At 40.1% G+C, this 27291-nt stretch overlaps 1 protein-coding gene across 6 annotated transcripts in view; it reads right to left on the bottom strand.

Moving 5' to 3' along the window:
* The window catches only part of Ptpmeg (protein tyrosine phosphatase Meg), a 560698-nt gene that overhangs the window by 300398 nt on the left and 233009 nt on the right, over window positions 1-27291 (bottom strand). For 5 of the 6 annotated variants that reach the window (XM_070100756.1, XM_070100755.1, XM_070100757.1 and 2 more), the window contains 4 exons: window positions 19660-19731; window positions 8386-8513; window positions 7176-7280; window positions 6704-6886 (listed from right to left, as the gene is read on the bottom strand). In XM_070100756.1, the coding sequence (XP_069956857.1) occupies window positions 6704-6886; window positions 7176-7280; window positions 8386-8513; window positions 19660-19731 (488 nt within the window). The remainder of the gene's footprint in view (window positions 1-6703; window positions 6887-7175; window positions 7281-8385; window positions 8514-19659; window positions 19732-27291) is intronic. The other variant, XM_070100758.1, reaches the window with a different exon arrangement.

Raw genomic sequence — 27291 nt, 5'->3', positions numbered from 1 at the left:
ATTACCTTCTTTCTTTTACTAGTGGACTGTGCCTCACCTTTTGACAATATGTAAGTCTCCATACTGTTGCTTCAACTTTACATGGTTCCAGACTATGAAGCAAAACTCTTCTCCAGACTGAGGGGCTGACCACCTCAAAACTATGTTTTCAAGGTGATGGACTGATTACATCGTCTTCACATCTTTACTGCTGCTGCTAACTCTTCTGTACTCAACTGAAGAAGCCTACTGTGTAGGTGAAACATTTTGGAATAAAGATACCTAACTGTTGTACATGTGTCTTACTTATCAACCTTTCAGTATTGTTTACCATTTTCCTATTCAGGGTTTTCAGCACCTTGAACCTCCATTGGTTCCTGATCATCAGTGTAGCTTCTCTGTTTTCTCTTTCATCACTATGAGGTATCCCTTTAAGAATATTGTATTGTTTATTATTCCCACAAGTTTTGTCTATGAGAGTTATGATGTCTGGTTCTTCCTGAGCTACTCTGTCTTTTAGTTCCCAATTTTTATTTTTGATTTGATCTGCATTTATATGCCAAACCCTAATACTTCTGTTAAACACTTTATATTGTAACTTCCGGTTCTGTCTGAGTGATGTAGTAAAGTGAAAATAAAAAGAATGAATTTTGGAAGGATGCTGCAGGTGAAGAGTGGGTTTCAAGTGGCTTGGTTAAAAAAAAAAAAGACCAACACTATCTCTCTGTGTACTGTTTGCAGCATTTCACTTCCAAAGCATTATTCAGTGTCCAGTCTTCTTGCCCTTGTGCTACTCTCATTACTCTGCACTTATTAGGTGAAACTTGTCATAGTTACTGCCCTGACAACATTTTTAGCCCATTAAACTCACTTTGGAGCATCAGTTTGTTCTCTATGGTTATCTTCTTTATTCCTCTCACATTATCCATAAACAGTGAATATAAGATTCACCTTGCTTCAACACGTCATGTATTTATTATATCAGTAACAGCAGAAGTTCAAGCACTGATTGTTGGGGCCCTCCACTCATCACCCTTGCCAATTCTGATAGCTCCTTTGTTATCAATACCCTCTACTTTCTATCCTCCAGGTATTAATATATCTAATTGAGTACCTTCCATGTTACCCCTGCCTGCTCTTCTAGTTTGTATATCAGCCTCCTGTGTGGTACTGTGTCAAATGTTTTCTTACAGTCTAGGAAAAGGCAGTCTATCCATCCATCTCTTTTATTTCTGTTCCTCTGTCACAGACCTCTAAGAAATTCATAAGAGGGGATTTGCCATCTCTGACTCTGTGCTGTATGCAAGATGATGATGAGTTGGCTGTCCATGGAGATGGCCTTAGAAGTGAAGGTTCTGAATATGGTGGGACTTATACCAATTGCAAACCTGGCATATCAGCTGTAAGTGGAAATGGTCAGAGCAGGATCCTGATCAATTGAGGGGCCCAGATGCCTTCTATAATGTGATGGGTACCCATTACAGATGAGCTGGTTACACACACCTTTAAGTAAGGTTGTGTGCAGCTGGTAATCCCAGGTCAATACAGCACCCGATAGCTGCCAACCTTAATATACCCACCAGGAAGTAGAGTCCATGCTACACTGGGCTGTCAGGAAGTGTTCTGGACATAGCTGGAGGCAGTACCATCAGTCAACATGTGAAACTTGTAAATATCAGACTTCCTCTCAGCACTGGAGATAATGCTTGCCACTTTTCTCTGATCCATTACAGCTGAGGGTCATTCAGAGCCTCTAGTACTAGTAAGCCAGCAACTGCTGCTGCTATCATCTGCCATAGGGCCATTGGCTATCCCATATTGCATCTGTGCCCATAGACAGCATCATCCTCCTCAGCAATTCTCACCATAGATCATTTCATTATTAAGATCTGCTTCAGGTTTTAACATAATAAACTTAAGTCGTAATGAACAACTGTCAATGAATAAACAGATTTAACCCTTTGAGGGTTTTCGTCGTACTAGTACGTCTTACGCGTAGGGGTTTTTGACGTACTAGTACTCATAAATTCTAGCGACCTCAAATCTAGTGGGAGAAAGCTGGTAGGCCTTCATATGAAAGAATTTGTCTATGTGGTCAGTGTGCACAGTCTAAAAAAAATCCTGCAGCACACGGTGCATAATGAGAAAAAAAAAACTTTTTCCATTTTTTTTAATAAATCAGCGACTTTGCAGTGTATTTTCGTATAGTATTTATTGTTGTATTCTAGTTTTCTTGGTCTCATTTTATAGAATGGAAGACATATTACTGAAATTGAGATGATTTTGACTGGTTTTACAATGAAAGGTGCCTTGAAATTGAGCTCAAAGTAGCAGAAATGTTCGATTTTTACCAAACTTCAAAAGTAAACAAATCGTGCCAAGCGTGCAATACATGTCAACTGGTGAGTCTAATATTCTTTCACAAGTGCACCAATAATATTTATACCATTTTTTACACTAATGCAGTAGTCTGCATAACAGTAAATCTTATATTTTTTGTGAGAAAAAAAATTCAAAGTGGAAAGCAAAAGAATATAAGAGGGGCCTTGAGACGTGACTAATGACTAGAGGAAATGTCATTTTAGTGCCAGGAATGTCTTTCTTGTTTATTCTGGACCCTATTCCGAAATTGGCATCTTTTGAAATTTGTGTGAAATTGGCAAAATTGCTAAATTCTGACCACTGTACTGGATAGTTGAATTTATAAATGGGTTGTTTCTTGCACCCATTCGATAGAAAAAATGGAGTTCTAGCGAAATATTTATGTTTTTTGTCGACTAGTACAGTGAAATTGGCCAAAAATGGGGCTCAAAGTGGGCAAAATCGCCGATCCGTAAACATTGCCGAGACCGCTAACTTTGCGAGAGCATAATTCCGTAAGTTTTCTATCAAATTTCAAACTTTTGGTGTCGTTATGATTGGGAAAAGATTCTCTATCTTTTCATAAGAGAAAATAATTTTTTTTTTTTTTAAATTTGGCCGACCCTGAGAACGAGTTTCGGAGAGGGCCTGTCGACCCTCAAAGGGTTAAACCATAATCTATGCAAACAGCAGCACCAGCTGTGACACTACTGTCACAGTAGTGAGCCTCAGGAGATTTCATGGTATGTACATCTGTTCTCATACTCCTCAAAACCAATAATACATAAATTCAGAATGTGTAATAATGAATGATTGTCAGTGATGAAAGAGAAGAATGGATGAGGAATCAAGCTCTGGTCCATTCACTGGGGCTGCTATATGAATAGACCATGGTTCCACTGGATTTACAATATACATACAAGTAAACTACAATACAGTGGACCCCCGGATATTGTAGTCGTCGGATCTCGTATTATTCGGAAATCGTAATTTTTTTCTCAAAATATTGGCTCAGTGATCGGCATTGAGCTTGGTAATAGTCATTCATCCCAAACGTGTTCACGCAGCAACAGCAGCCTGACACCATTTACAGCCAGTGTGCCATTGTTTATCAGCCAGTGAGCACGATCCCACGCACTCATACAACACATTTCGTATTGTTCCATTCTTGTTAGTGCTTGCAACTGCTAAATAAGCCACTATGGGCCCAAAGAAAGCTTCTAGTGCCAGCCCTTTGGTAAAGAAGGTGAGAAACACTATAGAATTCAAGAGAGAGATCACTGCAAAATATGAAAGTGGAGTACGTGTGGCAGAGCTTGCCAGGTTGTATAACAAACCCCTTACAACTATCGCTTCCATCGTGGCCAAGAAAAAGGAAATCAAGGAAGCTGTTGTTGCGAAAGGTGCAAATATGCTCATAAAACAAAGATCACAAATACTGGAAGATATGGAGACTGTTATTGGTGTGGATCAACGAGAACAATTATCAGGAGATAGTGTTATTCAGTCGATAATTTGTGAAAAGGCAAGGCAGTTGCCTAATGATCTCCTAAAGAAAATGCCTGGAACTAGTGCTGATGTTAGTGAATTTAAGGCCAGCAAAGGCTGGTTTGAGAGGTTTAAGATGCATAGTGGCATACACAGTGTGATAAGGCATGGTGAGGCTGCAAGTTTTGACAAATATGCAGCTGAAAAATATGTTCAGGAATTCAAGGCATACAAAGAGGCTGAACAGTTCAAACTCCAATAAGTGTTCAATTGTAACGAAACAGGCCTCTTTTGGAAGAAAATGCCAAAGAGGACCTACATCATGCTCGAGGAAAAGGCACCCCCAGGATGCAAGGCTATGAAAGATAGGCTAACTCTCATGTTCTGTAGTAATGCTAGTGGGGATTTCAAAGTGAAGCCTTTACTGGTATATCACTGAAAATCCCAGTGTTTAAAAAAAAGTGTCGCCAAGAGTAAATTGTGCGTGATGTGGAAGGGAAACAGTAAGGCATGGGTCACAAGGGACATTTTCCTTGATTGGTTCAATGAAGTGTCTGGCCCCAGTGTGAAGAAATACCTCCTGGAAAATAAATTGGAACTCAAGTGCCTCCTGGTAATGGACAATGCTCCTGCTCATCCTCCAGACTTGGAAGAGCAAATGGTGAAGGAGTTTCATTTCATGACAGTGAAGTTCTTGCCCCCTAATACCACTCCTCTCATCCAGCCCATGGACCAGCAGGTCATTTCAAACTTCAAAAAACTGTACACAATGGTTCAAAGGTGCTTTGATGTGACCTCAGATACTCACTTGATCCTAAGAGAGTTCTGGAAAGATCACTTCAGTATCCTCCACTGCATAAACCTTATAGGTAAGGCTTGGGAGGGAGTGTCTTCCAGGACTTTGAACTCTGCTTGGAGAAAACTGTGGCCAGAATGTGTCCGAGAGAGGGATTTTGAAGGGTTTAGGGCTGACCCTGATGAGCCTGTGGCAATTGTGGATAGTATTGTGACACTGGGGAATTCCATGGGGTTGGACGTGAGTTGCAAGGATATGGAAGAGTTAGTTGAGGACCACAATGAAGAGCTAACCACTGAAGAGCTGCAAGGCCTTCAACTGCAACAGCAACAGACCACAGCTCAGGAAATTGCTTCGGAGGAGGAGGAAGAGAGATGGAGGAAGGTGCCTTCTTCAAAGATTAAGGACATCTGTGCAAAGTGGAGTGAGGTGCAAACATTTATGGATGAACATCACCCTGACAAAGCTGTTGCAAGGCGTGTTGGCAACATGTACAATGACAATGTCGTGTCCTGTTTTAGGCAAATTTTAAAGAAACACCAGATACATACCTCTCTGGAACACTTTTTTGAGCGACAGGGGTCCAGTGACTCTCAAGCTGGTCCTAGTAGCATTAACCCTCTCAGGGTCGACAGGCCCTCTCCGAGACTTGTTCTCAGGGTCGCCCAAATTTAAAAAAAAAAAAAAAAAAAAATTATGAAAAGATAAGAGAATTTTTTCCCGATCATAATGACACCAAAGTATGAAATTTGATGGAAAACTTACGGAAATATGCTCTTGTGAAGTTAGCGGTCTCGACAATGTTTACGCATCAGCGATTTTGCCCACTTTGAGCCCTATTTTCAGCCAAATCCATTTTTGCTATCGAACGAGTACAAGAAACCACCCATTTACCGATTTCAACTATCCAATACAGTGGTCAGAATTTAGCAATTTTGCCAATTTCACACAAATTTCAAAAGATGCCTATTTCCGAATAGAGTCCAGAATAAACAAGAAAGACATTCCTGGCACTAAAATCACATTTCCTCTGTTCATTAGTCATGTCCCCATGCCCCTCTTACATTCTTTTGCTTTCCACTTTGAATTTTTATTCTCACAAAAAATAGAAGATTTACTGTTATGCAGACTACTGCATTAGTGTAGAAATGGTATAAATAATATCACTGCACTTGTGAAAGAATATTAGACTCACCAGTTGACGTGTATTGGACGCTTGGCATGATTTGTTTACTTTTGATCTCTGGTAAAAATCGAACATTTCTGCTACTTTGAGCTCAATTTCAAGGTACTTTTCATTGTAAAATCAGTCAAAATCATCTCAATTTCTGTAATATGTCTTCCATTCTATAAAATGAGACCAGCAAAACTAGAATACAACAATAAATACCATACGAAAATAGAGTGCAAAGTCGCTGTTTTAATCCAAAAACACGGTCAGTTTTTTTTTCTCATTACGCACTGTGTGCTGCAGGATTTTTTTTATACTGCGCACACTGACCATATAGACCCATTCTTTCATATGTAGGCATACCAGCTTTCTCTCACTAGATTTGAGGGCTCTAGAATTTAGGCATACTAGTACGTCAAAAACCCTGGTGCGTAAGCCGTACTAGTACGGCTGAAACCCTGAAAGGATTAAAAAACAAAGAAGGGAAGAAACCCTGGAAAAGGACTTGATACCTAAGTCTTTATGGAAGGGGACTCCCCTTCCAAACAATAGTAACTCCTCCATCCTCTCCCCTCCTTCCCTCTTCCATACATCAATAAGTCTTCAATAAAGATAAAGTGTCATTTTATTATTGTTTTATTCTGCATGTCTCACTGCTTTGTGTGTAGGTAAATGTATATGTCATGTAAAAAAAAATTTTTTTTTTTAATACTTTTGGGTGTCTGGAACAGATTAATTGGATTTACATTATTTCTTATGGGGAAAATGAATTCGGATAGCGTCAGATTCAGGTTTAGTCACTCTTTCTGGAACAGATTAATTACGATAACTGGGGGTTCACTGTACTGTACATGCAAATAAAAAATGCTAAATAGCTTAAATAATGCATCATATGAGCTAATACTCACTCTTCAGGTGTTTGTGCTTCACCCCATGCCATCTTGGGAGTTTTTGCACCTTGGAGGGAAGTAACTTTGTATCCTGAGGAGTCTGTCCGAGGCCGTAGAGAAGATCCTGAGCCCGATCTAGCTTTACGGCCTAAATCACTTGGGGTTGGCACAGTCTGGCGTGCAAACCTTTTGGACGGCGACCTGTGTGTCACAAAAAATTTAATTGACTTTCAGTTAAGCTTTAGCCCATAACTCCTGAGTCCACTCCTGTGGCTTATAGTTTTTAATCACCTTTCTATCCTAAATTATTCACTGGAATCCTAATAACAGTGCCATCACTCAAGATAATAACCAGAGTAACATCATACATCCTTATCACAATCCAACTTCAACTCAAAACAAGTGAATTCACACAATTATTCAATATTATACATAACATACTCTATAACAAAAAAAGATTTGTAACAGCTAAAGTATGGTTTTAACTTACCGAACAAATGTACGTTCAACTCTTGCCCTTCTTTTGCAGTCTTCCACAGTCTGAAACTCTGTGCGTCCACTGTAACGAAATTTGCTGCCCAAAGTCAAGAGATTTCTGGAATAAAACAAGAGATGCACCAGCTTTTCAAACAAGCTATGTAGAGTATAAGTGTTATATACAGAACTGTAAGACACCACACAGCACAATCTCGTTATAATACACTTCTATGTCATTCTCCAGAAACTCGAATACTCTGTAATAAATTAAGATCAAAACTTTCAATAATTAAATTGAATGAACAATACTGATCCTTTAATAAAAATTTAGGTGTTCTCATTTTTATATCCTGTATTATGTGTCATCATTGCTTTTCACCTATCTTATTATTAATTGTGTCTTCTGTCCTCTTAATAGTTCACAACAAGAATTCAAAGTCAAGTGATGGGTGTTTTAGTACTGATAGTGCAAAGAAACAATGTTAATTATGAAGAAAGAACAAATTCTGCATGTGTATGAAAAAGGCCAGGCCTGGTAAGGGCTATGCAATGCATTTCACAAATAACCCACACATGGAAGAGGAGCCTCATGATGACATATCGAGCTGTCATGGACCACTGTCAAATCACAACTGATGGCAGAGATAACACTCACCAGAGTCATCACATCTAGTACTTCATCCATCACAGCTAACACCTCAGCCACTAATAACTCAGCCATCATAGCTAACCCCTCAGTCACCATATACAGCATCTGAGCCAGCACCTTCCCTCTACCATAACCAACATCTCAGAAACAGAATTATCATCAAAGCTGAGTTGTACAGTATCTTATTATTTTGTATACTTTGTACTATACTTGTAATGAATAAGGCCAAATTGAAAATAAATCAATTATAGAATTTGGTGGAATTTGTCATTGCTTATTCACTGTGACCTCTAGGAATGTAGACCCATGAATTTGTAAAGATCATTGTATTTTGACTACTACTCATAGGATAGGTATGAGCTGCATAGCAAAGTATCAAAATAAATCGATTACTTTTTTTTTTTAAAACACAATAGCCGTTTCCCACCAAGGCAGGGTGACCCGAAAAAGAAACACTTTCACCATCATACATACTATCACTGTCTTGCCAGATGTGCACAGATATGACAGTTCATATGTCCAATTATATTTTGCTTAAAAAATTAAAATATCTAAGAATGAGCTGCTCACTTACTTTCTTGCAGGAGTTCTGGGCGTGTGTAGTCGGAAGAATGTGTGATGCTCAACACAGGATTTCCAAAGGCACTTGCATGCCCGATAGGAGGCAAGGTTGAAACCCAACACGCTGTCATAATTCTCCGACTGCAAAGAGAGAAATTGAAATTTTGAGTGACTCTTGGAGAACAATTTCTACATAATATTGTAATAACAATATTAATACAATAAACCTTTTTTATAAATTGACATTACATAGTGAGATTTTTGTCTAAACATTAAAAAAGTTTTTTTTTTTTTTTTGCCTAGCACTTGAAAAAGTCTTGACAGTACACTCCATAGGCATGAAAGCATCAAGCTATTTACAGAACCTTGGTTCTCCAAATCATGAAAATTTTTCTCCTCTGACCCAAGATGAGCTTAAAGGTTGAGTATTTGGAGAGGCACTGCCACTCATGTCGCCTACAGTTCCTTTACGGGAGGATCTTATGCCTTATTCATTGTGTTTATCACAAAATATTTTGCATGGTTTCACACTTATGACATTGGCATTTTGGACCCAATTAATTTCTCAAGAACAAATGATTCATACTTTCGATGGTAGGTACTGAAGTAAGTGGAGGAGCATTCACAGGTGCTGTTTTGGCTTGTGGCCAAAAATAAACAACTTATCAATGCTCTGTTTACTCTCATCTCCATATGTTTGTTATATATTTGTTGTGAATTTACTTTAAAAACAATCGTTCATCATGACTGGAAAACGCAAGATAACCAATTGCAATGGAAAAGGAAATCTATGACATTTGAGATGATTTATTTGCTATTATAAAGCGTATTAAAGGTAAAAGATTGGGTACAAATATCTTGTGTGGAAAAATGAACTAAAATTCAAAATGGAAAACACTTTGGAATCCGAAACACATTCATTCTATATTTTTTTTATGGTAAAATATGATCCGAGTAATGAACAATCAACTTACTGAATTTTTAGGAACACATTAACATCATAAGTTGAGGTGCTTCTGTGTTTGACAGGATACTAGTATAATAGTACCAAGCCATCAATAAAAAAATATGCTGACCTGATTGGTGGCCATGATTTTTAATAAATGACTATTTATCTCAATAATTAGATAATATATACATTGTCTGTGTACAGGTTTTGATGAATCACTAGGAATAATTTACCTGAATACCTATGAAACCACCAGTTATTGGATCTCTTTGTCCCTTTCTAGCTCAGTTAGCCTTGTTACACCTTTCATTTTCTAAAGAAATCCTCATTTTCTATGCCCACAATGTCACCATATACCTATATAAGAATTTATACAGTAGCCAGTATTTAAGAAATTAATTTCAATTTTGATTTTAATGAACGAGATATTGTATGAATTTTTAACCTGGAGGGTTAGCCACCCAGGATAACCCAATGAAGTGCATACATCATCAGGGACTGTCATATTTCCACTGGGGTCCTTTAATCTTCTCCCACAGGATGTGACCCAGATACCTACTTACTGTTAGGTCAACAGGGGCAGCAGGTGTAAGGAAACATGTCCAATGTTTTCCCTGTGTTGGTCTAGGAGCTTCACTACCTTTGCAGGCAATATAAATGCAATTATCTTAGTTAATACCCCTATACCATGGAAGAATGGCTTATTGAGAGCTAGTACTGAGAATGAATTAGTTGTTCAACAAATTTAAAACCATTTCTTGAGTTGTAGTCATGTGATAATGGCTTATTCTCATTCAGATTAAAAGTTTAGTGTTATGTGAAAAACAACTCGGTGATATAACACTCAAGTCACAACTGAAGGGACCTGAAATCATTTTCCAGGCAGGACAAAATATATGGGAATGCCTCTTTACACCTGCTGCTCCTGTTCACCTAGTAGCAATTTGGTACCTAGGTATTAGTTATTTTTGCATCACATCCTAGAAGGTAGTATACAATGGATAGGTCTGGGATTTAACATGAGCTGAGGTAGGATAACAGTTTTTAGCCATTAAATACTACTGCATAAAAAATAAAGTAAGGTCTTGGGTCTGTTGCAATTGCAGTACTGTAGTACTCGCCCATCATGGCAGCTTTAATTCAGTTCTCATCCTGTCAGGTTAAAAGGTTCCTGTATCAGTACTAAGGTACATTTTATTTCCTGCCTTCCAGTTCAGTTGTTGGTGGTAAGATTCTTAGTGACTCATCAGAACTTGCACACACAATATAATGTTTTAAAGAATAAATAAAACTTTTCTGTGCATGGTTTGATGTGCCAAAAAGATTGCTGCCTCTGTATCAGCTGATATAACTGGCAGATATTGGAGGGAAAGGAACAGACCCTGTAACAGCATAGAAAATAAACATTCCAAATGAAAAGGGGAGGCAGAAAGAGGTATAGAGGTCCTAAAACAGGTAGTTTTTTTTTAGGTATTACAAGTTATTTCTAATATTTCATCAAATGTTTTATAATAATAGCTTCAAATTGGTTGGTTTAAAATTTTCAGATAAGTCATGGTACAGGTGTGGTTTGAACCCATGATAGTGAATCATAAAACTCCAGGCCAGTGTGTAAGCCACTCAGCCAGCTGGCTACAATAAGATTCATCCAACTAAGTATATTTAAACACCATAGGGAGGTCAGCATGGCCCCCACTATGACCACAAATGCAAGTTTTTACAGATGAACCTCCCTCCAGTGTGGCTGTGGTTCATTTGCAATTGTGTTATTATGATTTTGCGAGTTCAGAAGATAAGAATTTGAATAATCAGCTTCAACAATGGATATGCATTATAGCAATTCTCATGATTACTTTTCCTCTTCTACAGCTTCAACATATATGGTGAAGCAGTGTCAAAGACAGGTACAATAAAACAATAAGAGAGCATTTACTTTTATCCAAGTTTCTAGTGTAGAAAACTATTAACTCATTTTAACATAATAAATACAGACTGACCCAAGTTACTTCATCCATACTTACAAATGTGGCACTTAGGAATTAATTAAAATTCAGAACCACTAAGCTGTATTAGAAATGCATGTGAGACATTGTGTACTATTGCTTGCTATCCAAACACCTCAATTTGTAAATTGGAAAACCAAGAATTCATTTGTAAGATGAATATCTTGTGTACTTTAATACAAAGACATCTCAAGTACAGTACCTCTAATTGTTGAAGACATTCAAGAGAACCTTAGAACATTTACTCAATACTTCCACAGGCTGGTTAGTCTATCAGATAAGAGGAGCACTCAGTATCTTTTTCACTGAGAAACAAGAGTGTTGGGGCAAAATTCGAGTTACCTCAGCATGTAAAGATACAAGTTAGGAGATAGTGGGCACACAACAATGTTAACACTAATTAAAAGACAGGTATTAGTAATAAATATTAGTTTATCAAGAAAACACTACACAACAGGCAATATAATAAAAGTACCAAGTTTTCTAATTAAATAGCAAATTCATTAGCTGCAGTAGGTTTTTATACAAATTGTGTATGTACATTTTTTTGTACCACAATGGTCACCTCCTACCAAAGACGTGTGTCCTGGAGAAGAAATCATTTTATTTTTACATTTAGGTTCCATAAACCACATGCAAGAATCTGTTAATATAACATCTATAGCATCAATAAGTCATTTGTTTACATTCTTGTATATATCTGCACTCTTTAGTAGCTGCACTGTTCACTGCACAGGCTTTCAGCATCATTCAGCTGCTTACCTCAATTCTGTTTGGCACATAATTTCTTTGTAGAAAAGCTTGCTCAGTATGCATAGCTGAATCTACAATGAATTAAACCTAAAACTGTCTAAGCAGATCTATGCTTAGACATTTTTCTATGCAGAAAAATGCTCCAAAAGTAGATCTGGTTTTTTTTACATATTTTCAAATATATAAAAAAAAAATATGTAGATCAAAGTTTTTACACTTTTTTAAATGTAAAAAAAGAAAAGATCTACTTTTTTTACATACAGTGGACCCTCGCCTAACGAACGCATCGCATAGCGTTAAATCCGCCTAGCGATACATTTTAACGCAAAAATTTTGCCTCGGCTAGCGCTAAAAAACTCGCCCAACGTGATTCGCTTCGTTCGAGACTCGTCCACGTGTGGCCTGAGCACGCCTCACTTGTCCTGTGGGTGCCAGTGTTTACAAGCCAGCCACTGTGGTCGCATCCAAACATACAATCGGAACATTTCATATTATCACAGCATTTTTAGTGATTGCACCTGCAAAATAAGTCACCATGGGCCCCAAGAAAGCTTCTAGTGCCAACCCTACAGCAAAAAGGGTGAGAATTACTATGGATATGAAGAAAGAGATCATTGCTAAGTATGAAATTGGAGTGCGTGCCTCCGAGCTGGCCACATTGTAACAAAATCCCAATCAACCATTGCTACTATTGTGGCCAAGAAAACGGCATTCAAGGAAGCAATTCTTGCCAAAGGTGCAACTTTGTTTTCGAAACAGAAATCGCAAGTGATAGAAGATGTTCAGAGACTTATTGGTGTGGATAAATGAAAAACAGATAGCATCTCTCAAGTGATCATATGTGAAAAGGCTAGGAAGTTGCATGATGATTTAATTAGAAAAATGCCTGCAACTAGTGGTGATGCGAGTGAAATTAAGGCCAGCAAAGGTTGGTTTGAAAGATTTAAGAATTGTAGTGGCATACATAGTGTGATAAGGCATGGTGAGGCTGCCAGTTCGGACCAAAAAGCAGCTGAAAAATATGTGAAGGAATTCAAGGAGTACATAGATAGTGAAGAATTGAAACCTGAACAAGTGTTTAATTGTGACGAAACAGGCCTGTTTTGGAAGAAAATGCCAAACAGGACCTACATTACTCAGGAGGAAAAGGCACTCCCAGGACATAAGCCTGTGAAAGACAGGCTTACTCTGTTGATGTGTGCTAATGCTAGTGGTGATTGCAAAGTGAAGCCTTTATGGTGTATCACTCAAACTCCCCGAGTGTTCAGGAAAAACAATGTCCTCAAGGCTAATTTGTGTGTGATGTGGAGGGCAAACAGTAAGGCATGGGTCACTAGAGACCTTTTCTATGACTGGTTACACCATGCATTTGCCCCCACTGTGAAAAATTACCTCCTGGAAAATATATTGGACCTTAAGTGCCTCCTAGTATTAGACAATGCTCCTGGTCATCCTTCAGACGTGGCAGAGCAACTTTCTGGGGACATGAGCCTCATTAAGGTCAAGTTTTTGCCTCCTAATACCACTCCTCTCTTGCAGCCCATGGACCAGCAGGTCATTGCAAACTTCAAAAAACTCTACACAAAAGCTATGTTTGAAAGGTGCATTGTAGTGACCTCAAACTCAATTGACTCTAAGAGAGTTTTGGAGAGATCACTTTAGCATCCTCAATTGTGTAAACATTATAGGTAAGGCTTGGGAGGAAGTGACTAAGAGGACCTTGAACTCTGCTTGGAAGAAACTGTGGCCAGAATGTGTAGACAAAAGGGATTTTGAAGGATTTGAGGCTAACCCTGAGAAGCCTATGCCAGTTGTGGAATCAATTGTGGCATTGGGGAAGTCCTTGGGGTTGGAGGTTAGTGGGGAGGATGTGGAAGAGTTGGTGGAGGAGGACAATGAAGAACTAACCACTGATGAGCTGCAAGATCATCTTCAACAGCAAGAGGCCAGACCTGAGGAAACTGCTCCAAAGGAGGGGACAGAAATTGAAGAAGTTGTCTACTTCAAAGATTAAGGAAATGTGTGCAATGTGGCTTAAAGTGCAAACCTTTTTTGATGAAAATCACCCTCACACAGCTATTGCAAGCTGTGCTGGTGACTATTACACTGACAATGTTGTGAAACACTTTAGGAATGTCATAAAGGAACGGGAGGTACAGGTCTCTATGGACAGATATGTTGTGCGACAGAGGTCCAGTGGCTCTCAAGCTGGTCCTAGTGGCATTAAAAGAAGAAGGGAAGTAACCCCGGAAAAGGACTTGACACCTCAAGTCCTAATGGAAAGAGATTCCCCTTCTAATCATTAACACCATCCATACTCTCCCCTCCTCCCATCCCATCAATCATCACCAGATCTTCAATAAAGGTAAGTGTCATGTAATTGTACATGTCTTCTTCAGTTTGTGTGCATTAAAATTAATATTTCATGTGGTAAAAAAAATTTTTTTTCATACTTTGGGATTTCAGGAACGGATTAATTTGATTTCCATTATTTCTTATGGGAAAAATTAATTCGGCTAACGATAATTTCGCCTAACGCTGAGCTCTCAGGAACGGATTAATATCGTTATGCAAGGGTCCACTGTACTTTCAAATGTTGAAAAAACGTAGATCTACATTTGGACAGTTTAAGGGTTAAAGTGATGATGTGCACTCTAACAATTAAGCAAGTGTTGATGTTTTAATGGTTCAGATACCACCCAAATATGCTCTTCCCAAACTTATGGGTATGTCTCTTTGAAAAAGGATTAGATATACTGATAGTGCTTCTCCCAGTTTCCAGTTTCAACCATCTATTTCTCAATAATTAGTGGATAATAATCTTCAATGCTATTTAGACTCCTACAACCTTAGTTGTAGGAGTCTAAATAGCATTGAAGATGGCAAGGAAGGTACTACAATACACCTACACTATGTTTGACCATTGTAGCATGACACTATACATTATCAAGCTCTAGGAAGGGAGAAATTCATCCCCATACTTAGCCCCTACAGAATCTTTCTTATTGGACTCTGGTTTAACACCAGACACACAGTTCAAGTCTAAGTATGTTTGCAATGATCATAAACAGAGAAATGAGCCCAAGTCAATTCCTATCTAGGGCCTGTATGAGCTGTCCTCTACATAAATTGACCCTGATGTACATATCTAGCAATTTCCTTATTAAATATTGCCCATGTCACATTTTGATTTGTCATATCTCAGGGTTCTGTGTTTAAATTATCCTCCTTAAAGCTTTCCTCTACCTAGTGATAGGATCTCTAAGTAGTTTATGGAGCCTGAACAGAGAATATGTTTTGAAGTGCAAATATTTTCTTTAATAGGTTCCCTGAGCCAGTGTCTGCTGCCTCCCTATATCAGCTATTACTCAGTGAGTTATAGAAAGCAGTGTATTAGGTCTGCAGAGAGTAGAGTGCAGGTACTTAGAATTCAAACAGATCAGTTACTGCAGAAAATGTAATCTAACAGTCTTCTGTTGTTAGTGTTATAGAGATTATATCAACAGGTTGCAAATTTCTATAAGGGATTCACAGAACCCTTCGCTGATAAGTGTTTCATACTACAAAACAGTATACTGTATACACACACACAATACTCAACTGTATACCATATATAAATCATATATGGAAATTATATACAATACATAACATTACTATATGGGGTTGACTCACTGACAAACAATGGAAACTGTACACTAATGTAGCACTATTCACAACTAACCTATAATTTGGAGATGAAACTTATATGACATTTCAGTTTGCAATGGATCATTAGCAACCTGTTGTAACTTGGCAATGGCCCAGGATGGACCAAATATTATTTAAGTTTCCTCTCCAAATCAGAGGTTAATTTGGAAGTATTCAGCCATGGTATTGTGACTTTTATTCCTCACTATAGCACTGCTGTTGTGTTCTAGTGACAATCTTTGTGTATGATATGAATGAACAGTTTCATGACAGTGAATTATAACTTCGAAAATACAAATGGTGCATCATACCTTGAAATATAATGATGCTGCACACCTAGATATTTAAAAAGTGAGCCGAAAAATAGATCAAATCTGTTTTAAATCATTCATGATTTATTTTCAGTCACATCACTTGGAAGTCTTGATAAAATTAGATATATTAGGGCTGTAATTTATGATGTTCCATGTTTGCAATGTGGTACTATGGAACCAATTAATTACTTACAAGTAACTCACTTTTCCAATGGCAGGACTACTTACAAAGGCAGTGGTACTGCTGATGACTGGTAGCCGATTTAAAAAAAAAAAAAAAAAAATCCAGGTTAGTGGTAATTTACCAAATGCAGTTGCATTTTCTGCACGTTCATTTCATGCTTGTACGAAGAGCTCAGATTTGTTTGGTAGATACTGATCAAGAAGCATGGAATTAATACTGTATTTACAATTTTCTTAAGGGTGTATTATAAATATTACTTTTCTTGGTTAGTTTTGAACCACATAAATTCATACTTTGTGTATGCTTATTTTGTGCATGAATAAAGAGCTCACACTGTTTGGCAGAGATTGGTCAAAAGTGAGTGAGGTGTGAGCTTCACAACAACTCACACTGGCTACTTCCTTTCCACACTACATACTCACCCACCCTCTCCCTCATCCACCCTCACCCTGCTTACTGTCCCTACATACATGTACTGTACAGAACTGTATTGTAGCTGTGCTTAGTTTAACATGAATACATTAAATAAACAATGGTTAATACTATTTGTGAGTGAAAAAGAACAGTACTGTATGTAAAATATTGAGTAAAAGCTCTGAAAAAAATTAAGTGAGAATAGATACTTAATATTATGGCTCAGGAACTGCTCTCCAATTTCTTTTTCCAACAAAACAGCTGTATCCCACCAAGGCAGGGTGGCCCAAAAGAAAATACTAAAGTTTCTCCTTTTAGATTTAGTAACATAGTGGTACCTCGAATTTCGGCCTTAATTCGTTCCAGAAGGCTGTTCAAGTGCTGTTACTGAATGAATTTGTTCCCATAAGGAATAATGTAAATTAGATTATTCCATTTCAGACCCCCAAAAATACACTTACAAAAGCATTTACAAAAGTACATAAACATAATTGTTCAAGTTGGGAGCTGTTCAAAATTTGAGGTACCTGGAGTTTACCTGGAGAGAGTTCCGGAGGTCAACGCCCCCGCGGCCCGGTCTGTGACCAGGCCTCCTGGTGGATCAGAGCCTGATCAACCAGGCTGTTACTGCTGGCTGCACGCAAACCAACGTACGAGCCACAGCCCGGCTGATCAGGAACTGACTTTAGGTGCTTGTCCAGTGCCAGCTTGAAGACTGCCAGGGGTCTGTTGGTAATCCCCCTTATGTGTGCTGAGAGGCAGTTGAATAGTCTCGGGCCCCTGACACTTATTGTATGGTCTCTTAACGTGCTAGTGACACCCCTGCTTTTCATTGGGGGGATGGTGCATCGTCTGCCAAGTCTTTTGCTTTCGTAGTGAGTGATTTTCGTGTGCAAGTTCGGTACTAGTCTCTCTAGGATTTTCCAGGTGTATATAATCATGTATCTCTCCCTCCTGCATTCCAGGGACTACAGGTTTAGGAACCTCAAGCGCTCCCAGTAATTGAGGTGTTTTATCTCCGTTATGCGCGCCGTGAAAGTTCTCTGTACATTTTCTAGGTCGGCAATTTCACCTGCCTTGAAAGGTGCTGTTAGTGTGCAGCAATATTCCAGCCTACATAGAACAAGTGACCTGAAGAGTGTCATCATGGGCTTGGCCTCCCTAGTTTTGAAGGTTCTCATTATCCATCCTGTCATTTTTCTAGCAGATGCGATTGATACAATGTTATGGTCCTTGAAGGTGAGATCCTCCGACATAATCACTCCCAGGTCTTTGACGTTGGTGTTTCGCTCTATTTTGTGGCCAGAATTTGTTTTGTACTCTGATGAAGATTTAATTTCCTCATGTTTACCATATCTGAGTAATTGAAATTTCTCATCGTTGAACTTCATATTGTTTTCTGCAGCCCACTGAAAGATTTGGTTGATGTCCGCCTGGAGCCTTGCAGTGTCTGCAATGGAAGACACTGTCATGCAGATTCGGGTGTCATCTGCAAAGGAAGACACGGTGCTGTGGCTGACATCCTTGTCTATGTCGGATATGAGGATGAGGAACAAGATGGGAGCGAGTACTGTGCCTTGTGAAACAGAGCTTTTCACCGTAGCTGCCTCGGACTTTACTCTGTTGACGACTACTCTCTGTGTTCTGTTAGTGAGGAAATTATAGATCCATCGTCCGACTTTTCCTGTTATTCCTTTAGCACGCATTTTGTGCGCTATTACGCCATGGTCACACTTGTCGAAGGCTTTTGCAAAGTCTGTATATATTACATCTGCATTCTTTTTGTCTTCTAGTGCATTTAGGACCTTGTCGTAGTGATCCAATAGTTGAGACAGACAGGAGCGACCTGTTCTAAACCCATGTTGCCCTGGGTTGTGTAACTGATGGGTTTCTAGATGGGTGGTGATCTTGCTTCTTAGGACCCTTTCAAAGATTTTTATGATATGGGATGTTAGTGCTATTGGTCTGTAGTTCTTTGCTGTTGCTTTTCTGCCCCCTTTGTGGAGTGGGGCTGTGTCTGTTGTTTTTAGTAACTGTGGGACAACCCCCGTGTCCATGCTCCCTCTCCATAGGATGGAAAAGGCTCGTGATAGGGGCTTCTTGCAGTTCTTGATGAACACAGAGTTCCATGAGTCTGGCCCTGGGGCAGAGTACATGGGCATGTCATTTATCGCCTGTTCGAAGTCATTTGGCGTCAGGATAACATCGGATACGCTTGTGTTAATCAAATTTTGTGGCTCTCTCATAAAAAATTCATTTTGATCTTCGACTCTCAGTCTGGTTAGCGGCTTGCTAAAAACTGAGTCATATTGGGACTTGAGTAGCTCACTCATTTCCTTGCTGTCATCTGTGTAGGACCCATCTTGTTTAAGTAGGGGCCCAATACTGGACGTTGTTCTCGATTTTGATTTGGCATAGGAGAAGAAATACTTTGGGTATATACAGGAGAAAGGGTTACTAGACCTTTGCTCCCAGTATTTTAGTTGCCTCTTAAAACACGTATGGCTTACGGAGGAAGAATTCTGTTCCACTTCCCCATGGAGATGCTCTCCAATTATAACTTGTATTTCTATTGGAAAATAGGCTCAGAGTACTGAATATTTGATTTACGATAAATTTTCAGGAGAGCATTAATGTTGTAAGCTAGGGCCTATTGTCACAAAACATGCTTTTATTAATTCTATCTATATCATATCACACATACTCATAGAAGGATGGTACATGCACAAATTACAATAATTTATGAGAAATTAGTTGAAAAAATCTATCAGGGTTCTAACAAAGCAAAGTCATTATACAATGTACACTGTAAATAACAGTATAACATCAGCAATAGTAAGCAATACTTGCTAAATTGCAATGTTAAATTAGAGAATGGTAGCAAATTCCAGCTGAATCTCACGACAAGTGATTTCTTGATTAGCATGGCTTATCAACACACCAGGAAATCATCAGTTTCTTAAATGCAATGTACAGGTACTACCTTTTTATAGAGTCTTTTCTTGACAATTTGAAGAAATGAACTTGGGTCTGGCTTACTGTCAGTCTGCTCTGTCTATGTAAATCAACACAAGAAAAAAAATAAGAGTATAAAATGTTTGACGATGCATTATATTCACTCAAAACTTATGAAAACAAAGACTAATTTAATGTCTGTATTAATATTATATAACTTTTAATGCCTCAATTTAAATTACAGTAACTTTACTGAATGAGTTATTCATTAAGTACTATTCCACAAAGAAATACAGACAACTAAGAGGCTGTAATGTAATGACCACATTTCGTAAAATTTCACACAGTATTTGACTTTCATATCAGTATATTTATGGGGAAGCACAAAACCTGCTAGGGTCACAGTGCCTAGGGAATCATGTTTGAGTTGAGGAAGGGGAGAACAGCTCAAATTCCTTAAATCACCAGCATAAAGGCACATTTCCTTGAAGGGTTAGCTTTTAAGTAGCTTTTTTATGATTCACAAGCTCAAAATCTGTACAAATGTCCTGTACAGAACATACTTAACTTGTATGTTCTTATATATAAACCTATACAGAATCTCTATTTGCACATCTGTTCCCGACTGTCAAATTAATACTGACAAAGGTTCCCTCACCACTCATGTAACACATTACAACAGCAAAAATTTTAATGAAAATTTCTTTTATGTTCAGTAAATAATTATCATATATTAAAAACAGTAATAAAGAACAGAAAGGCACAATACCATGACTGGAATAATACACAAATAACCTGCACATAGGAGAGGAGCTTACGACAACATTGTGTAAAAACACTAATACAGTGGACCCTCGGTTATTGACCAGTTCTGTTATTGGCCAACTCGGTGTTTGGCCGGTTTTTCGGCGCCGGTTATCAGCCGTTAATTCGGTGATCGGCCGTTCAGCTGGGGCTGTTTGCACCTCAGCTTGGCTGTCTCTCTCAGTGACTGAGGAAGCTTCTGCTCATACATCCAAACATTTTACTTATTTCCCATTGTAGCTTGCGTTATTTTTGCAGTGCAACTGTGAAATAAGTAACCATGGCTCCAAAGAAAGTTCCTGTGGTAAAGAAAGTGAGAAACACCATGGAATTTAAGTGTGAAGTGATAGAAAAGTTTGAGAGTCGTATGAGGGTGGTGGAACTTGCCAGGGTGTATAGCAAGAATAAATCAACAATTACATCCATCCTGGCAAAGAAAGAACAAATCAAGGATGCTAATGTTGCAAAAGGAGTAACTTTTCTAACTAAACAAAGGCCACCAATAATGGAAGAGATGGAAAAGTTATTATTATTGCGGATTAAGGAAAAAGAATTAGTGGGAGACAGTGTTGTGGAGTTGATTATTTGTGAGAAGGCAAGGCGGTTGCATGAGGATCTTGCAAAGAAAATGCCTGGAACAAGTGCTGAAGTTTCTGAATTTAGGGCCAGCAAAGGATGGTTTGATAGATTTAAGAAGCGTAGTGGCATACACAGTGTTGTAAGGCATGGTGAGGCTGCAAGTTCTGACAAATGTACGGCTGAAAAATTCGTGCAGGAATTCCAGGGGTCCATAGAGGCTGAAGGATTCAAACCCCAACAAGTGTTCAATTGTGATGAAACAGGCCTGTTTTGGAAGAAAATGCCAAACAGAACCTATATTACCCAGGAGGAAAAGGCACTGCCAGGACACAAGCCTATGAAAGACAGGCTTACTCTTTTGTTGTGTGGTAATGCTAGTGGGGATTTCAAAGTGAAGCCTTTACTCGTGTATCACTCAGAATATCCCAGTGTTCAAGAAAAACAATGTCATGAAGAATAGATTGTGTGTGATGTGGAAAGCTAATCATAAGGCATGGGTCATAAGGCAAATTTTCAGAGTGGGTTAATGATGTGTTTGGCCCAAGTATGAAAAAATACCTCCTCTAAAAGAAATTGCCACTCAAGTGCCTCCTGGTACTGGACAATGCTCCTGCACATCCTCCAGACTTGGAAGACCAAGTGTTTAGGGACTTCAATTTTATAAAAGTGAAGTTCTTACCTAACACCACAGGTCATTTCTAACTTCAAAAAACTCTACACACAAGTAGTTTTTCAAAAGTGCTTTGAAGTGACCTTGGGCACTCAGTTGACCCTAAGAGAGTTCTGGAGGAATCACTTCACTATCCTCCATTGCATAAGCCTTATAGGTAAGGCTTGGGAGGGAGTGACTTCCAGGACTTTGAACTCTGCTTGGAGAAAACTGTGGCCAGATTGTGTCCAAGAGAGGGATTTTGAAGAGTTTGAGGCTGTGGACTGTTGTGGCACCGGAGAAGTCCCTGGGGTTGGAGGCGAGTGGCGAGGATGTAGAAGAGTTGGCGGAGGACCACAGGAAAGAGCTAACCACTGAAGAGCTGCAAGAGCTTCAACTTGAACAGCAACAGACTGCAGCTGAGGTACTTGCTTCAGAGGAGGAGGAAGAGGGAGTGAAGGAGGTGCCTTCTTCATTGATTAAGAACATTTGTGCAAAGTGGAATGATGTGCAAAGTTTTGTCAAGAAGTACTACCCTGACAAAGTTGAAACAAGCCATATCTGCAACATGTTTAGTGACAAAACCCTGTCCCACTTCAGGGAAATCTTAAAGAGACGCCAGAAACAGAGCACTCTGGACAGTTATTTTGCGAGACAGGGGTCCAGTGACTCAAGCTGGTCATAGTAGCATTAAAAGACAAAGAAGGGAAGTAACCCTAGAGAAGGCTTTGCTACCTAAAGTCTTTATGGAGGGGGATTCCCTTCCAAACACTAGCTCCTCCCTCTTTCCTCCTCCCTATCTTCCAGAAGCCAGCATTAGCCTTCAATAAAGGTACGTAATATTTATATAATTGTTAAAAAATTATTTTTTTTGTTAATATTTTTGTCTGGAACGGATTATTTGTATTTACACTAATTCTTATGGGAAATATTTTGGTTTTCGGCCATTTTGGTTTTCAGCCAACCTTCTGGAACGGATTACAGCCGATAACCGAGGGTCCACTGAACGAGATAATAAGTTAAGCTAGCACATTATGTATATCTTTTTATGATGAGAATGTCTGACTCGAGGCGAAGGGTGTGGTACTGGAAGGCAGTACAAGAAGAGGTAAGTGGAGGAAGAATTATTATTATAATCAAAAAGAAGCGCTAAGCCACAAGGGCTATACAGCGCTGCAGGGCAGGAAGGAAGCGAGGGCATCAGGTGGCAAAAGGGAGATGGATGAGTAATAGGTTACGGAGAACAGCGGGGCAGTGGATGGTGAAAGGGTAAAGGGCAGCAAGAGACTGAGCTAGAAAGGGCTGAGGGGAGTGCAAAAGGTATCATCATCAGAGTTTGTGGAGTAAATCAGTCATTGTCAAGAAGTCAATGAGAGAGTCAGGATTAAAGGAGGGTCCATCAGCAAGAAGGGAAGGTAAAGAGAGAGTAGTAGAACGAAGACAACGTTGGAGGTAAATTCTGCGTGCTCGTTGATAGAGAGGGCAGTCTAACAGAATGTGGCTAATCGATACTGAAACTTGACACTGCTCACAGAGAGGAACAGGGTGCCTCTCCATGAGATACCCATGAGTAAGACGAGTGTGGCCAATGCGAAGACGGGAGAGAGTGGTCTCCCAATCTCGGCACTGATGACAAGAAGACGGCCAGTAACCTATGCTCGGTTTAATAGAATGAAGTTTATTACCAAGCAGAGTTGACCAACGTTGTTGCCAACGGGTGTGAAGGTTGGTAGCTATTGCAGCAAAATAGTCCAGAAATGGAACACCTCTATAGGAAATTGGTAGGTCATGTACTGCTGACCGCGCAGCATTGTCTGCCTGTTCATCGCCCTGTACGTCGACATGACCAGGGACCCAACAAAAAACAATATCTTTATGCATGGTAGAGATATGGCGTAGCCAAAGTTGGATACGGAGAACTAGGGGGTGAGATGTATCAAATTTTCGTATAGCCTGTAGAGCACTAAGGGAGTCTGAAACTACCACAAATGATGACACAGGCATAGATGCGATACGAATAAGTGCTGCAAGAATGGCATACAATTCAGCAGTAAAAATGCTAGCCGAAGATAGTAAATGCCCCCGCACAATGCTGTCTGGAAACACTGCTGCGAATCCGACGCCGTCTGAAGACTTAGAGCCATCTGTGTACACAGCAATGGCATGAGAATGAGAGTGGAAGTGATCAAGAAAAAGAGAGCAGGAAGCCACCGTAGGCAGTTGGGCTATCGAGCAAGGGAGTGAGAAGGAACAGACCCGAACAGCTGGAACTTCCCACGGGGGTAGGGAAAAGTGAGATGCTACATGAACATATAAAGGTGGTAACTGAAGGGAAGACAAGAGCGAATGTAAGCGAAGAGAAATGGGACGGAGCAAACAGGGGCGGCGAACAAATAAAGAATGTCTACTAATATCGGTGACCATTCTATAAATGGAAGGATTGTGGAGATCGTGAGAGCGTACATAGTAGCAAAGGCAATGGGCATCACGGCGATCAGACAAGGATGGAACATTCGCTTCTGCATAGAGGCTCTCAACAGGGGAAGAGCGAAAAGCACCAAGGCATAATCATAATCCTTGGTGATGGATGGGGTTAAGGCTAGAGAGAGTAGCAGAAGAGGCCGCTGAATAAATCTGGTCACCATAATCGAGTTTCGATAAAATGAGGGCTGAATGTAGGCGAAGCAGAGTTCGATGATCAGCTCCCCAGGAAAGATGAGCAAGGCTTTTAAGAAGGTTTAGCCGGCTGTGACAAATTGTCTTCAGAGAGGTAATGTGAGGTTTCCAGGATAACCTACGGTCAAAGAGAAGGCCAAGAAAACTGACTATCACGTTCTGGGATACGGGAGCCATAGAGATACAAAGGATGATCGGAGATGACAGAGCGTCTAGTGAAAGTAATTTGGCGAGTTTTGGTACTGGAAAATTTAAACCCATGCGTGGTGGCCCAAGTGGAAACACGGTCAACCGCATGCTGGAGAGAAACTGCAAGGAGATGACAGTCAGCGCCTGCACAAGCAAAAACGAAGTCATCAACATAGAGTGATGACCAAATATTGGGTGGAAGAACAGAGGCCAAATCATTTATAGCAAGAAGAAAAGGTGTTGTGCTCAGAACACATCCTTGAGGGACACCTTCAGCTTGGACGAAGTCCGGGGAAAGCACATTATTGACTCGAACACGGAAGTGTCAGTTAAAAAGTTCTTAAGGAAGGATGGTAGATTGCCTCGGAGGCCAAAGGAGTGGGCTTGGGCCAAAATATTATACCTCCAAGTTGGGTCATATGCTTTCTCAAGGCCAAAAAATATGGCAATAACTGAGTGATTATTCGCAAAGGCATTACAAACATACGTATCCAAGCGTAGTAAGGGGTCTACGGTAGAACGGCCCTTACTAAAGCCATACTGACTAGCGGAGAGACTGCTGTGTGTCTCTAAATACCACACTAAACGCCGATTTACCAGACGTTCCATCACTTTCCAAACTGCACTAGTAAGAGCGATGGGATGACAGTGGGAGGCATCATGTCCTGCAGTACCCGGCTTGCGGAAAGGGAGAACAATGGCAGATTTCCACAGCTGGGGAAGAACTCCTTGTGCCCAAATGAGATCGAAGAGGTGTAAGTGGACTACAAGGGCTGACTGATGTAAATGTTGTAACATACAAATATGAATGTTGTCAGGCCCAACTGCCAATGATAGGCAAGCTGAGAGTGTTGCCTCCAGTTCCTGAAGTGTAAAAGGCACATTATATTGTTCTTCTCTGAGAGAAGAAAAGTCCAAGGGTACTAACTCTCTGGTAGACTTTGAGGAAAGAAACGAGGGGCATAGATGGAGCCCCAGGGAAATACGGACCAGATGAGTGCCAATTTCAGTGGCAACGTTAAGAGGGTTTGCTACATCAATACTGGCGACCCGTAGAACAGGAGCCGGGTCAGGAGAGTATTTACCACTAAATTTCCTCACTTTTTTCCAGACTGCACTCATAGAGGAAGCAGAGGTGATGGTGGAAACATAGTCTCGCCAGCAAGTGCGTTTAGCATCACGGATGACACGGCGAGCGATCGCACGCTTCTGCTTAAAATCAAGAAGTCTCTCATTGGTTCTATTGTATCGGTACCTGCCCCATGCAGAGCATTTCAGATGTACTGCACAAGCACAAGCAGGAAACCACCAAGGCACGCACTTCTGAGAATGCCTGCCTGAGGTTTGGGGTATAGAATGAGAAGCTGCGGTGTAGGAGCTCATCAATGGAGGATGAAGAAGGAACCTCACTAAAAGCAGTGACTTGCGAGTAAAGGTCCCAATTTGCTCGATCATATTGCCAGCGAGGGCTATGGAAAGGTGGTGAATATGAAGGAGAAGTAAGAATGATTGGAAAATGATCGCTGTCATGTAAGTCCGGTAGAACAGACCAGGTGAAGTCTAGTGAAGTGGAGGAAGAGCAGACTGATGGATCAATGCAAGAGAGAGTATGAGTACGAGGATCAAAATGGGTGGGAGTACCCGTATTTAAAACATAGAGGGGGTGAGAGGCGAGAAAAGCCTCCAACTGGATGCCACGTGAGTCACAATGAGACCCCCCCAGAGGAAATGGTGGGCGTTAAAATCACCAAGTAACAGAAGTGGTGGTGGTAAGGATGAAACTAGAAAGGCAAAATCTGGGATAGAAAATGCTCGAGAAGGAGAGAGATATAAAGAACATATTGTAAACCACTTATTCAAGTGGATACGGGCTGCAGTGTAATGCAGCGAGGTATGGACAAATAGTTCACAGTACGGAATATCATTGCGTAGAAGAAGGGCACTTTCATTAAAGGTCCCATCTGAGAAAGGATCCGAAGAATACAATAAATTATAGCCTGAGATAGGTTGGAAAACAGCTGAGTGTAATTTTCGTTCTTGTAAGCAAGCACCAACAAGGGAAAACCTGGAAAGCAACATCTGAAGCTCACCCCGATTACCCATGAGGCCGCGGATTTTCCACTGTAAATAGGCCATGATTGGCAATGAAGAAAATACCAGGAATCCGTAGGGAAGGGCACCTACAGACTAGAGGGGTTAGAAAAGTCAACGTGTGATGGCACTGGAAGACGTTCAAGCAGCGAAGGAACGGAGCGTTGCGAAGAATGGAGTTGTGAAGATGGAGGAGAGGGAAGAGAAGGAACAGGAGGTGAATCAGTGTCCATTGAAGGTTTAGTCTCTGCAATATATTCTGAAATGGCTTCAAGTGTTTCTGAATTCAAAGATGTATGGGAGACTATATTGGAGATAGAAGGAGGAGGGTGAGTAAAGATTGGGACAGTAAGGGACTGTACCAAAGTAGAGGGGGACGAAAGAGTGTAGGGGACTGGAGATGAAGTGTGGCGGGAGGGGGGGGGGGGACAGAAGAGGCAGAAACCTGGGAGGTGGCAGAAGAGGGAGAAGCTTGGGAGGGGACGGGGGTGGAAGGCATAGTACGAGGAGGAGGGTGAATCTCTACACTTGTAATAGAACCAGAGAGAGAGAAAGAACTAGGCACAGAGACTGGAAAGGTAAAGTGTGGAGGTGGAAGAAGGGAAGGAAGGAGCAAAGAAGATTTGAGCAATGTGGATTTTTTGGACTTCTGAGAAGTAGAGGGGCGATTGG

The sequence above is a fragment of the Cherax quadricarinatus genome, chromosome 74 (genome assembly GCF_038502225.1).
Source record: "Cherax quadricarinatus isolate ZL_2023a chromosome 74, ASM3850222v1, whole genome shotgun sequence".
NCBI lineage: Eukaryota > Metazoa > Arthropoda > Malacostraca > Decapoda > Parastacidae > Cherax > Cherax quadricarinatus.
This window is presented reverse-complemented; position numbering and strand designations above follow the sequence as displayed.